Source organism: Hypanus sabinus, chromosome 9 (assembly GCF_030144855.1).
Source record: "Hypanus sabinus isolate sHypSab1 chromosome 9, sHypSab1.hap1, whole genome shotgun sequence".
Classification (NCBI taxonomy): Eukaryota; Metazoa; Chordata; class Chondrichthyes; order Myliobatiformes; family Dasyatidae; genus Hypanus; species Hypanus sabinus.
The window spans coordinates 5817761-5831353 of NC_082714.1; the positions used below are offsets into that span (position 1 = coordinate 5817761).

Consider the following 13593-nt stretch of genomic DNA (forward strand, 5'->3'; position numbering starts at 1 on the left):
TCACCTTGAGACAGCCAGCATGCAGGAATTAATTTGTGATCCAGTGGCAATAGCTGACATTTCCTACGTGTCCCTTTTTCCAGGGATTTTCTTCGGCAGGCGTTCTAGCCGTTCCCAGACGCGGACGGCCCGCCAGCTGGGCGTGAAAGAGCGAGTGCTGGGGAACATGCAGAAATTTAGGAGGAAGGAGCCCGAGCGGCTGCGGCACGCGACTGATGAGGACACGCGTTCGACTCCAGCTCTTCAAGAGGATGGGAAGAGGGAGGTGGCCGGCTCACACAATCCACACCAGGGCAGTGGCGGAGAGCAACACCATCTGCCCTCGGTATCCCTCCCTGTAAAGTTCACTTGTAAGGAGAACAATTCCTTTCTCAGTTCTTGTTTTCTGTATTCAGTAACTTTTGTGGGGCACCTGGATGTTGTGTCTGGGTTATTGTGAAAGGGTTAACACAGGAGGAGTGTTTGACAGCTCTGCACCTGTACTCACTGGAGTTTAGAAGAATGAGGGGGATCTCATGAAATATTGAAAGACCTAGAAAGAGTGGACATGCAGGGGATGTTTCCAACTGTCCAAGAGTTTAGGGTCAGAGGGCACAGCCTCAGAACAGAAGGGTGTCCCTTTAGAGCAGATGAGGAAGAATCTCTAGTCAGAGGGAGGTGAAACTGAAATTGATTGCCATGGATGGCTGTGGAGACCAAGTCATTGGATATATTTAAAGCAGAGATTGTGAGGTTCTGGATTAGTCAGGGTATTAAAAGTTATGGGGAGAAGGCAGGAGAATGCTGTTGAGAGATAATAAATCACCATGCTTCCAGATTGTTCAATGTCATTTCCAGTACACAAATGTAAAGGGGAATGAAATAATTGTTACTCTAGATCTGATGCAGCACAAAAAAACACAGTAAGATAAAGAGCAGAATAGTAAAATATAAGTACATAAGCTGGCTGATATACAGAGATTGATTTTATGTCCATAAGGTGACGCTTGGTTCAGGAGTGTCTGTACACAAGGTGACTGACAGGAAATGATGACGTAGTGGTGGTTGGGGGTGTGGAGGGGTGGGTTAGTGGGTGGGGGTGTTGATCAGCCTCACTGCTTGGGGAAGGTCACTGTTTTTGAGTCTGGTGGTCCTACCGTGGATGCTACATAGCCTCCTCCCTGTGTCTGTGAACACATCAGGTGGCATTTTTCTTGATGTTCCTGGCCCTTTTCCAGCAACTTAAAATATAAAACATAGAGAGCAGACTCAAATGGCCTAATTTTGCTCTGTCTTATGATCTAAGCCCAGAGTGTATGAGTTACTTCAAAAATAACCAGATCTTTAATTATTCTATTGTATTTTATTTAGAAACTCTCGGTTTTTGTGTGTTTATAATGTGTCAATTCTTCCAAAATCTCTGCAGCCGGTGAATGGCAACAGCACGCAGCCAGCGACGTGTCCTCGCCACGGGAGCTCCAAAAGGAAATACGAGCAGCCGCTGTCTACACGCTGGAAGACAACGGGCTCTTCTTCTGCCTGATCTGTCAGAAAGATCTCTCCAACATGAACTCTGTCCGGCGCACACAGCATATCAACAGGTGAGGCTGGAGCAGACTTTTCAAAAGCTTTTGGAATTGGTTTGTTATTATCTTGTATACCAAGAAATGGTGAACAGTTTGCCTCGCGTACCGTTCACACGGTCGGTGTGTTACACTGTACATCACATACCGTTCGCACTCCGTTACACTGTACATCGCATACTGTTCACACTGCATTACACTGTACGCCGCGCACCATTTGCACGGCGTTACACTGTATGTCATGGACCGTTCGCACGGCGTTACACTGTACATCGCATACTGTTCACACTGCGTTACACTGTACATCACGTACCGTTCACACTGCGTTACACTGTACGCCGCGCACAGTTCGCACGGAGTTACACTGTATGTCGTGGACCGTTCGCATGGCGTTACACTGTACATCGCATACTGTTCACACTGCGTTACACTGTACATCATGTACTGTTCACACTGCGTTACACTATGCCGCGCACCGTTCGCACGGCGTTACACTGTATGTCGTGGACCATTCGCACGGCGTTACACTGCACATCACATACGGTTCGCACGGTCGGTCTGTTACACTGTACGCTGCGCACTGTTCGCACGGTCGGTCTGTTACACTGTACGTCGCGGACCGTTCACATGGTCGGTCTGTTACACTGTATGTCGCGGACCGTTCACATGGTCGGTCTGTTACACTGTACGTCGTGGACTGTTCGCACTGCGTTACACTGTACATCACGTACCATTCTCACTGTGTTACACTGTACATTGCGTACTGTTCACGCTGTGTTACACTGTACGTTGCGTACTGTTCACGCTGTGTTACACTGTACGTTGCGTACTGTTCACGCTGTGTTACACTGTACGTTGCGTACTGTTCACGCTGTGTTACACTGTACGTTGCGTACTGTTCACACTGCGTTACATTGTACATCGTGTACCGTTCACACTGCGTTACACTGTAAATCGCGTACCGTTCGCACGGTCGGTCTGTTACACTGTACGTTGCGTACCGTTCATACTGTGTTACACTGTATGTCGCGGACCGTTCGCTCTACGTTACACTGTACGTTGCATACTGTTCACAATGCGTTACACTGTACATCGCGGACCGTTCACACTGCATTACACTGTACGTCGCGCACCGTTCACACTGCGTTACACTGTACGTTGTGTACCGTTCACACGGTCGGTCTGTTACACTGTGCATCGCGTACCGTTCACACGGTCGGTCTGTTACACTGTACGTCGCGGACCGTTCACACTGTGTTACACTGTACGTTGTGTACCGTTCACACGGTCGGTCTGTTACACTGTACGTCGCGGACCGTTCACATTGTGTTACACTGTACGTCGCGGACTGTTCACACGGTCGGTCTGTTACACTGTACGTCATGTACTGTTCACACTGTGTTCCACTGTACGTCGTGGACCGCTCACACTGCATTACACTGTACGTCGCATACCGTTCACACGGTCGGTCTGTTACACTGTACGCCGCGTACCGTTCACACTGCATTCCACTGTATGTTGCGTACCATTCACACGGTCGGTCTGTTACACTACGCCGCGTACCGTTCACACGGTCGGTCTGTTACACTGTACGTCGCGGACCGTTCACACGGTCGGTCTGTTACACTGTACGTCGCGGACCGTTCACACGGTCGGTCTGTTACACTGTACGTCGCGTACCGTTCACACGGTCGGTCTGTTACACTGTACGTCGCGGACCGTTCACACGGTCGGTCTGTTACACTGTACGTCGCGGACCGTTCACACGGTCGGTCTGTTACACTGTACGTTGCGTACCGTTCACACTGCGTTACACTGTATGTCGCGGACCGTTCACACTGCGTTACACTGTACGTTGTGTACCGTTCACACGGTCGGTCTGTTACACTGTGCATCGTGTACCATTCACACGGTCGGTCTGTTACACTACGTCGCGTACCATTCACGCGGTCGGTCTGTTATACTACGTCGCGTACCGTTCACACGGTCGGTCTGTTACACTGTACGTCGCGGACCGTTCACACGGTCGGTCTGTTACACTGTACGTTGCATACTGTTCACACTGTGTTCCACTGTATGTTGCGTACTGTTCACACTGCGTTACACTGTATGTCGCGTACCGTTCGCATGGCGTTACACTGTACGTCGCGTACCGTTCGCACGGCGTTACACTGAACGGCACGGACCGTTCGCACTGAGTTCCGCTGTACGCCGCGCACCGTTCGCACTGTGCTACACTGTACATCGCCGACCGTTCACATGGCGTTACACTGTACATCGCGTACCGTTCACACGGCGTTACACTAAGTCGCGGACTGTTCACACGGGCAGTGCATTACATTGAGGTAGGATAAGGGAATTTGAATGGATTTATTAAATTTCTAAGTACATACATGCCTCTATATACAGTGCTACCCTGAGATTTATTTTCCTGCAGGCATTCACAGTAAATACCAGAAACACAATAGAATCAGAGAAAAATCAACACAACAGAGACAGACAACCAATGTGCAAAAGACAAAAAACTGTGCAAATATAAAAATATACAACAAAATAAAAATAAATGAATAAACAATAAATATCAGGACCATGAGATAAAGAGTCCTTGAGAGTGAATCCACAGGTTGTGGGAACAGTTCAGTGCTGGGGTGAGTGAAGTTATCCACACTGGTTCAGTAGCCTGATGGTTGAGGGGTAAAAACTGTTCCTGAACCTGGTGGTGTGGGTCCTGAGACTCCTGTACTTTCTTCCAGATGGCAGCGGTGAGAAGAGAGCGTGGTCTGGGTGGTGGGGCCCCTGATAATGGATGCTGCTTTCCTGCAACAACATTACTGTTGTCACAGGTACAGAAATACAGTGAGAAGCTTCTCTTGCACTCTGTTCACACAGATCAGATCATTACACAGAGCATTGAGGCAGGACAAGGTAAAACAACAACAAGAGTAAAATGTACCAGCCACAGAGAAAGTACAGTGCAGGAGACAGTAAGGTGCGAGATCAAAGCCGAATTCCACTGTGAAGGCAAGAGACCATCTTATCGTACCAGAGAACAATTTAATAGCAGCGTTGATGGAAGATGTAAAAAAAGATTAGTTTTATTTGACATGTACATTGAAACTGAAATGTGTTGTTTGTGTCAATGACCAACACAGTCCAAGGACGTGTTGAGGGTGGCCCACGAGACCCCGGTGGCAGTGTCGCATGCCCACAAATTGCTTACCCTGACCCGTACACCTTTGGAATGTGAAACACCCAAAGGAAACCCACAGGGGTGATGGGGAGCGTAGAAATTCCTCACGGGCGGCAGCAGGTGCTATAACTGTGACACTAACCACTACCAAGGGTAAAGATTCAAGACTGAGCAGCAGCAGAAGGAAGGGGATTGGTTCAGAAGTCTGGTTACAGTCCATGCTGTAGGCTGGACTGAAGCAGGGTTGGATAAATGGATTTAATTACTCTTGGTCTTACTCCCCCTGAGATGGCAGTGTGTTTTGTCACAGCGGCTGCTCCAGGTCCAACAAATTGTGCAAATGTGTGACTTAAACATTATTTTTGTGATTATGAGAGCCCGTTGGAGATCAGTAATATAAAATACTCTAAGTCCAGTTCATTAGTGAGACCGCTGGCAGGGGAGGTGCTTGGTTGTTGCATATATAAGACCCTCAGGCTGCGGTCTCAGGCTTTGTGAAAGAAAGGAGAGGTGCAGCGGATGTGCTGGGCTGGAGTCTGGCCCTGCGGTGCTTCTCTCGAGTGTTCGCTCCCTGGAAGACAAGCTGGCTGCTACAGCGCGAGTCAGGCTGGATTGCCTTCGCCTGAGTCTGACCCAGTGTGAGATGAGGAACTGCTACGTACTTGTTCTTATGGAAACATGGCTCCAGGACAACATTCCATTCACCATCAATCTTCAGGCCATGCCACTCAGGGACTTGTATTTACTTTGTGACTGTGTGTTGGATCTAACTGTGTGGGCCATGTGTGACTGTACTGCAATGTGTGCCTTGGACCCAGAGGAATGTATGGCTGAGTGATGATTAAACTTGAGCTTTCTGTCTGTCCTGGCAGGTGTCTGGATGAAGGAGAGCAGAGGGCAGCTGAAGCCACCTCTACAATCGTACCTCCAGTTCCCGAGTGTCCAATCTGTGGGAAGCGTTTTAAAACCTTGAAGGGCCGAGTGAGTCACCTCAAACGCTGTGCGAGTGAAATGGAGGTGCCTCCGCAGCTCCTGCTGCAGGCAGTCCAGAGACAGAACTCACAACCTCCTGAAAACTCGGCTCCTCGCGCCGGGTAGGTGCTGCGGGAAGCCAGGGGTGGGTGGTTCTCAGGCCTCTGCTCCACTGTGTTTTTGCCACAGTGGCACCGTGAACTTGGTCCCGTCCGCACAGTTCAGTACTGGCTGTCCGTCTCCTGGTCAGATGGGTGACCCGGACACTCAGTACTGACCCCTGTTGGCGCCTCAATCTAGAATTGGAATTGGTTTATTATTGTCACACGTAAGTAGATACTTTATTGATCCCAAAGGAAATTACAGTGTCACAGTAGCATTACCAATGCACAACTGTACAAATATTAGAAGAAAAGTAAGAAAGAATAAAAAGATAAGTTACCTGAAACAGTCTAACAGGAGCGGGTCATTACTTCCCCAGCTACAGGGTGACTTATTATAGAGCCTGATGGCCAAGGGTAAGAAAGACCTCATATCGCACTCTTTGAAGCAGCACAGTTGTCTTAGTCTATTACTAAAAGTGCTCCTTTGTTCAGCCAAGGTGGCACACAGAGGGTGAGAAACATTGTCCAGAATTGTCTGGATTTTCCACAGGGTGCTTTGTTCTACCACAGCCTCCAGTGTGTCCAGTTTGACTCCTATAACAGAGCCAGCCTTTCTAATCAGTTTATTGAGCCTGTCGGCATCACCCGTGTTGATGCCATTGCCCCAGCGCACCACCGCAGAGAAGATTGTAGTGAGGACAACAGACTGGTGGAACATGTGAAGACCATTTACAGAGATACAGTGAAAAGCTTGTCTGTCTTACTGTTCATACGGATCAGATTCCTGAGTGCATTGAGGTGGAACAAGGTAAAACAATAAAAGAATATGGAATAAGATTCAAGATTCAAAAACTTTATTATCGTTCCAACCATACATCAGCTGTGCAGGGCAGAATGAGACAGTGTTTCCCAGGGGCAAGTGCAATCATAACATAACAAACACAACAATAAACAGTAAACACAACAATAAATTGTAAAACACAACAGCCACATGTCAGTTAAAATCAAGGTTTAAGTGTCCAGTGCAAGTCAAAAGTGTCCAAAGCAGAGTCAGGTAGAGCAGCTATTTAGCAGTCTGACTGCCTGTGGGAGGAAGCTGTTTAGTAGCCTTGTGGTTGTTGTTTTGATGCTCCTGTAATGTTTACCTGATGGCAGAAGAACAAACAGTATGGAGAGGGTGTGAGGGGTCTTTAATGATGTACCGTGTCTTCTGGAGGCATCGACTCTGAAAGAGGTCTTGGACAGAAGGTAGGGAGACCGCAATAACCTTCTCTGCTCCCCTAACCACCCTCTGCAAGGCTTTTTTGTCGGCAGCACTGCAGCTGGAGTACCAGGTTGTGATGCAAAAGGTCAGCACACTCTCAACCACGCCTCTGCAGAATGTAGTTAAGATGTTAGTGGGGAGTGATGCTTGTTTAAGTTTCCTCAGAAAATGCAATCTCTGCTGGGCCCGTTTCACAATCGCAGTGTTGTTCCTGGACAAGGTGAGATTGTCTGAGATCTGCACCCCAAGGAACTTGATGTTTTCCAGAAAGGCTACCCAGAACATCCAGTGCAGGGTGAAATGGCAGGGCGCTTGGAACCAGAGTGATCGGGGTGAGGATGGGCAGTTGGTGTACAGGTCACTGCAGTATGTAGTGACTCTGAGGAACAACAGGCAGATGACAGGGCAACATTGCAGTGTGTACGATGAGGGCAAAACTGCAAGGGGTGATGAATACAAGACTGAAGGTGTCATATTTGAATATAGTTACGGAATAAGGTAGATACAATTAGAGATTGGCAGGTGTGATCCTGTGGGTGACACTGAATTGTGACTGAAAGAAGACCATAGTTGGGAGCTTAACATCCACCTTGCATTGAAAGGACAGGCAGGCAGGTAGGCAGAGAGGGTGAGGTGGCTGTATTGGTACAAATCCTTAGAAAGAGGTGACGAGGATGAGAAGATGTGGGTAGAGTTAAGAAACTGAGGGTAAAAAGACCCTGGTGGGAGTTGTATACAAACCTCTGAACAGTAGCCAGGATGTGGGATACAAATTTCAATGGGAACTAGAAAAGGCCTGTAATAAGGACAACAATATGATAGTCTTGAGGGATTTCATTATGCGGATAAATTGTGAAATGTGTGCCTTAAACATTATCCTTGTGATTGTATATGTGTACAAAGATATGTAAATTTAAGTAAGAGGCTGCAGAGGCCAAGACATTGGGTATATTTAAAACCAATGTTGATACTTTCTTAATTAGTCAAAGGTCACTGGGACAAGGCAGGAGAATGGGGTTGAAAGGGATAATAAATCAGCCATGATGGAATGGTGGAGAAGACTCTGGGCCAATTGGCTTAATTCTACTCCTGTGTCTTATGGTCTAAAGCACACACCAGTGTTAATGTGGTAACCACCAGGTAACCTGCTTGATTTTTATTGAGGGATTGTTACTGTGCTGTGTTCAGTTTGATTAATATTGGTCCTAGAACCCCAGCGTTAAACTGGACTGTGCTCTTTAATATTAATACCTCTATAATGGACAGGCTGGACTGAAAGTCATCTGACCTGAGAGAACTACACTGAGGTGACAACTCAGGGTGTCCGTTGGGATTTCAACCCATGACCTTCTACCTCAGACTGTTATGTACTGACACCGACCATTTCCCCTTTTCTCCTTGTCCCCTCTCAGTGCCAGTGTTCAGCCTGGTCGATCAAAGAGGAAAGGTTCATCAAGAGAAAAGCAAGTGACGAAGAGGTGCAGGCAGCAAGTGGACGAGGAAACAATGGTTGCTATGGCCTTATCGGCCTCTCTGTTAGAACAGGAAAGACGGCAAGAGGCAGAACTGACCGCAAGTCTGCAGGCTCAGAACTTCAACCTGCCCAAAACAGTGCCTCCTGCTGGTAGGAGTTGATCCATTATTGTTCTTACTTTACACCCATCTTAGTTCTATTTAAATATCCCATTTAAATTGTTATTTTTTTAAGACAGGAAAGGTCAAAAGAAGAAAAAGACTGGCCCTTCATTGTTATTGATGCAGGACCCTGAATTGACCCTTAAACGCGTCCAGGACCGCCTGTCGCTGCTCTTGTCAGAGGAACGAGAGGAATGCCCCACCCCGCCACTACCTGCCAGTACTTTTACCCCGGGCGGGGTCCTGAAACGCATCTGGCACGTGCAGCCAGGGACAGCTGAGCAAGACAGCCTCTGGTGTCGCAGTGCCTTGTCCAGAACTGGTGAAGGGGACACCGCGCTGTTCTACACAAGTGACCTGGTCCCTCCTATAATCCCCTGGAAGCCACAACAGGTGAGAGAGAGAGGCTGCAAAATTCTGAATTATCACAAATCGTATTAATTTCCTGACCCACAGTCACCACCTTGTTTCAGATTCGTTTATTTGTCACATGTACATACATTGAAACACACAGGGAAATGCATCGTTTGTGTTAACAGTCAACACAACTGAAATGTGGTGGGGGACCTGAAAAGTTTCCAAAGGTTTTCACGGGAGGGCAGAGCTTTAAGGTGAGAAGGATGGTGTAGCGGTTAGTGGAACACTTTACAGAACTGGCAAGTGACATCGCAAGTCGTTTCCCGCTGATGTCTGTAAGGAGTTTGTACGTTCTCCCCGTGACCACGTGGGTTTGCCACGTTGATGCCGAAACCTTGTGGGCACCTCCAGGCGGCACTGGTCAGTGTCATCAGTGCATCGACGTGACTGATTGTTACTCTGGATCCGATGCAGCACAAAAAACACAATAAGCTCATTAAAACAAACAAACACTAATTATAAATAGAAAAGCAGGTCTACAGAACACAGTGCGGGACAGACCCTTCCGGCCCCCTGAGCTGTCCCACCCCCCCCCCCCAACCCACCGATCTAACCCCAGCCTAGTCACAGGACAATTTACAACGACCAGTACGTCTGTGGGCCGTGGGAGGAAACCGGAGCACCCGGAGGAAACACACATGCACACAGGAAGGAACGTACAGACCCTCACAGACAGCATGGGAACTGAATTCTGAAGCCCAACACCCCGAGCTGTAATAGCATCGTGCTGACCACTACTCCAGCGCGATTGCTAGTATGTACATTTCACTGTGTTTCAATGCCCATCCGAATCAGGTTTACTATCACCGTGAAATCTGTTAACTTTGCAGCAGCAGTACAACGTAAGACATGATATATAAAAAAAACTTACAGTAAGCATACGTAAATAATAGTGAAATTATGATAAGTATTACAAAAATAGAAATAAATAAAGTAGTGAGGTTTACTGTTCATGGGTTCAATGTCCGTTCAGGAATCAGATGTCAGAGGGGAAGAAGTTGTTCCTGAATCGCTGAGTGTGTGCCTTCAGGCTCCTGTCCCTCCTTCCTGATGATAACAATGAGAAGAGGGCAAGTCCTGGGTGGTGGGGGTCCTTGATGATGGAATGCTGTTTTCTGCTGTACTGCCCCTTGACGATGTCCCGGCTACTACGTGTGAGTAATAAAGCTAATCTTGTACTGTGTTTCCTTGAAGGAGAAAGCTCGGGCTCGTGAGGAATCACTGTTACCCTCTGCAGTCTCCACAGAGGCCATTACCAGACCCACCCCCGGGCTGGCCTCCCCACACTCCTCAGCAGAGGATAAGTTTGCGGCTGGGAGTGAGCAGGAACGCACCTTCTTCGACCTGATGGACTTAGCAGGCGAGGGATTGACACTGACGCAGTGGCAGTCTGAAGTGAACACAGAGGAAGGCAGTGAGGGATCAGGAAGTGAAGGTGCGGTGAAACTTTGTACAGCTAATCAGCATCTCTAAGCTCTCATAATGACGGGACATTTGAGAGAGCAAAGTGATAATTTTTATAAACGAGTTGTTGGAAATGGAGAGGAGTACACACACAAAATGCTAGAGGAACCGAGCAAGTCGGGCGGCATCTATAGAAGTGTAGTAACTTGATGTTTCAGGCCCAAACCCTTCGTCAGGACTGGAAAGGAAGGAGATGAAGACAGAATAAGAAGGTGGTTGGGGGGGGGGGGGGGGAGGACGACAAACTGGCAGGTTTAGGTGAAGCCAGGTGTATGGGGAGGGGTGAAGTAAGAAGCTGGGAGGTGATAGGTTGAAAAGATAAAGCGTTGTAATTGTTATTGTGTGGCTGCTTGTAGATCTGATAAAACTGTATTGCATTCATCATGGAGAGATTAATCCTTAGTCAAAACAAAGTAGCACACAGTCCTGAGGAAGCATCTCGGCCTGAAACGTCAGCAGTTTATTCCCCTCCAGAGACACTGCCTGACTTGCTGAGTCCCTGCAGCATTTTGCGTGTGTTGCTCTGGATTCCAGCATCTGCAGAATCTCTTGTGTTTATTCTTTTGGAGTCTAATCTGAAATCCCTTTGACTTTCTCTGAACTAGGCAGTGTTAGTTAATTTTACCAAATAGTTTAAAACTGTTCAGATGAGTTCCTGGTGAGTACTGTTGTGTGTTTTGTTGGGGAGACTGATCAGTGTACACACAGTGGCCACTTCATTAGGTACAGGAGCTACTTAGTAAAGTGGCCACTGTACACTTCTGCTGCTGTCGTCCATCCGCTTCAAGGTTCAACATGTCATGCATTCAGAGATGCTCTTCTGCACAGCACTGTTGTAACGTGTGGTTATTTGATTTATTGTCACCTTCCTGTCAGCTTGAACCAGCCTGGCCGTTCTCCTCTGACCTCGCCCATTAACAAGATATTTTCTCCCACAGAACTGCCGCTCACTGGATGCTTTTTTTTGTTTTTAAAAAAATTCTCTGTAAACTCTAGAGTGTGTGCGAAATTCCCAGCAGATCAGCAGTTTCTGAGATGCACAAACCACATCGTCTGGCACCAACAAACATTCCACAGTCAAAGTCACTTGGATCACATTCTTCCCCACTCTGATGTTTGGTCTGAACAACAACTGAACTCCTTGACCATGTCTGCATGCTTTTGTGTATCAAGTTGTTGCAACACGATTGGCTGATTAGATATTTGTGCTAATGAGCAGGTGTACAGGTGTAGCTATTAAAGCACCCACTGAGTGTATGTTGAATGTTATGGTAGTTAATTCCAGCTCATTATAAATAAAAACCTGTGTTTTAGCTGTAAATATTATTTTACCCTTTAGGAAACAATTGTCCAATTGTGCCGAGTGGATTTGTCCCAGCCCAGAGCGAGGGAGGATGTGCAAACAGCCTGCAGAGTGGAGTAAGCACATCTGTTTGATTTTATTATAGCGAAACACTGGTCCATTATCTCTGCAGCTTAAAAAAAAATTCCATCCCCCTTCCCTCTTTCTCTATTCCCCACTCTAGCCTCTTCTTATTTGCACTGTGGTGCCTCTCCTCCTTCCCTGTCTCCTGTGATCCATCCTTGTTCAGCTCTTCACCCTTCCTAATCACTTGGCTTCACCTATCACCTTCTAACTATCCTTCTTCCCCTCCCTCCACCTTTTTATTCTGGTATCTCTTCTCCCTTCCTTTCCAATCCTGATGAAGGGTCTCAGCCCGAAATGTCTACTGTTTATTCATCTGCACAGATGCTGCCTGACCTGCTGAGTTTCTCCAGTATTTTGTGTGTGTTGCTTATCATCAGCTCTGCTGGTTTACCGGGCATACCGGATGGAGTGAACCGCACGGAGCCGGTTTTAACGTTTGGTGCTTTGTGGTTGCAGCTGAGGAAGCTGGCCGCGGACCTGGGCGCGATGGTGAACAACCCTCACCTGAGTGACGTGCAGCTTCAGCTGGACAGTGGCGAGGTTGTGTATGCTCACCAGTTCATTCTCTACGCTCGCTCTCCACGCCTCGTGCAGTCTGTAAGTGAGAACGGAGTTTCCATTTGCGCTGTTTATTTTGTCATTTTCATTCCAAGGACTTACGGTTAGCGTAGAGCAGTGTATAAGTTAGTGTAACGCCATGATGCTGCCAGCGATCAGGGCTGAATTCTTGCTGCTGTCCGTAAGGAGTTTGATTTTCTCCCCTTATCCATGTGGGTTTCCTCTGGGTGCTTTGGTTTCCACCCTCATTCCAAAGAAATGCACGTTAGTGTTGGTAAGTTGTGGGTATGCTATGCTGTGACATTTGTGGGCTGCCCCCAGCACCTCCTCGGATTGTGTTGGGCATTGACATTTCACAGTTTCGGTGTAGATAAAGCTAATCTGTAACTTTTTATGTCTTGGCTCCGTAGTGCTGCTCTGCAAAACAACTCATTTCATGTCCGCGACAATAAACCGGACTGATTCTCTCCCGCCACACGCGGTTAAAACTTGCACAGCATCATTTAGATCCACCTCAGGTGTGTAATGTCACCAAGACAACTAATCATAAAATGGTTAAGTACATCATTTCATTTATTGTATTGACAGCACCTCTGTACCAGAGCAACCTGCTACTCCCACACCCTTGTCCCCTTTCTGTGGTGTGCCAGTTTTCCGCACTGATGGAGGATGAGAGGTGACTTGATAGAGGTGTATAACAGACACCCCACCCTGCAAAACCTCATTTCAGGGAGGTAGCACCACAACTCCTGCCCCCCGCAACCCCATATCCCCATATTCCCCCCACCTCCCGGTTGACCTCTAAGGATGTATGAATACAGAACATTTGATTATGAAAGAACACAACAATTTATTGGATCACGTATTGAAACTATTTACACACACACACACACACACACAGTTATTTGTTACCAGTCTCAATGCTAATAGCTAAATGCTAATGCAGATAGCTTTTCTATTTCTTTTGCAAACTTTCCCTGTACTGTGATGTGACTTGC

At 47.4% G+C, this 13593-nt stretch overlaps 1 protein-coding gene across 3 annotated transcripts in view; it reads left to right on the forward strand.

The window, feature by feature from the left end:
* The window catches only part of slx4 (SLX4 structure-specific endonuclease subunit homolog (S. cerevisiae)), a 35735-nt gene that overhangs the window by 4271 nt on the left and 17871 nt on the right, over positions 1–13593 (forward strand). For 2 of the 3 annotated variants that reach the window (XM_059978932.1, XM_059978933.1), the window contains 8 exons: positions 84–350; positions 1406–1580; positions 5625–5846; positions 8505–8716; positions 8801–9120; positions 10339–10579; positions 11948–12027; positions 12494–12634. In XM_059978932.1, coding sequence (XP_059834915.1) covers positions 84–350; positions 1406–1580; positions 5625–5846; positions 8505–8716; positions 8801–9120; positions 10339–10579; positions 11948–12027; positions 12494–12634 — 1658 coding nt within the window. Of the gene's footprint in view, positions 1–83; positions 351–1405; positions 1581–4315; positions 4406–5624; positions 5847–8504; positions 8717–8800; positions 9121–10338; positions 10580–11947; positions 12028–12493; positions 12635–13593 lie in introns of all 3 variants that reach the window. The other variant, XM_059978934.1, reaches the window with a different exon arrangement.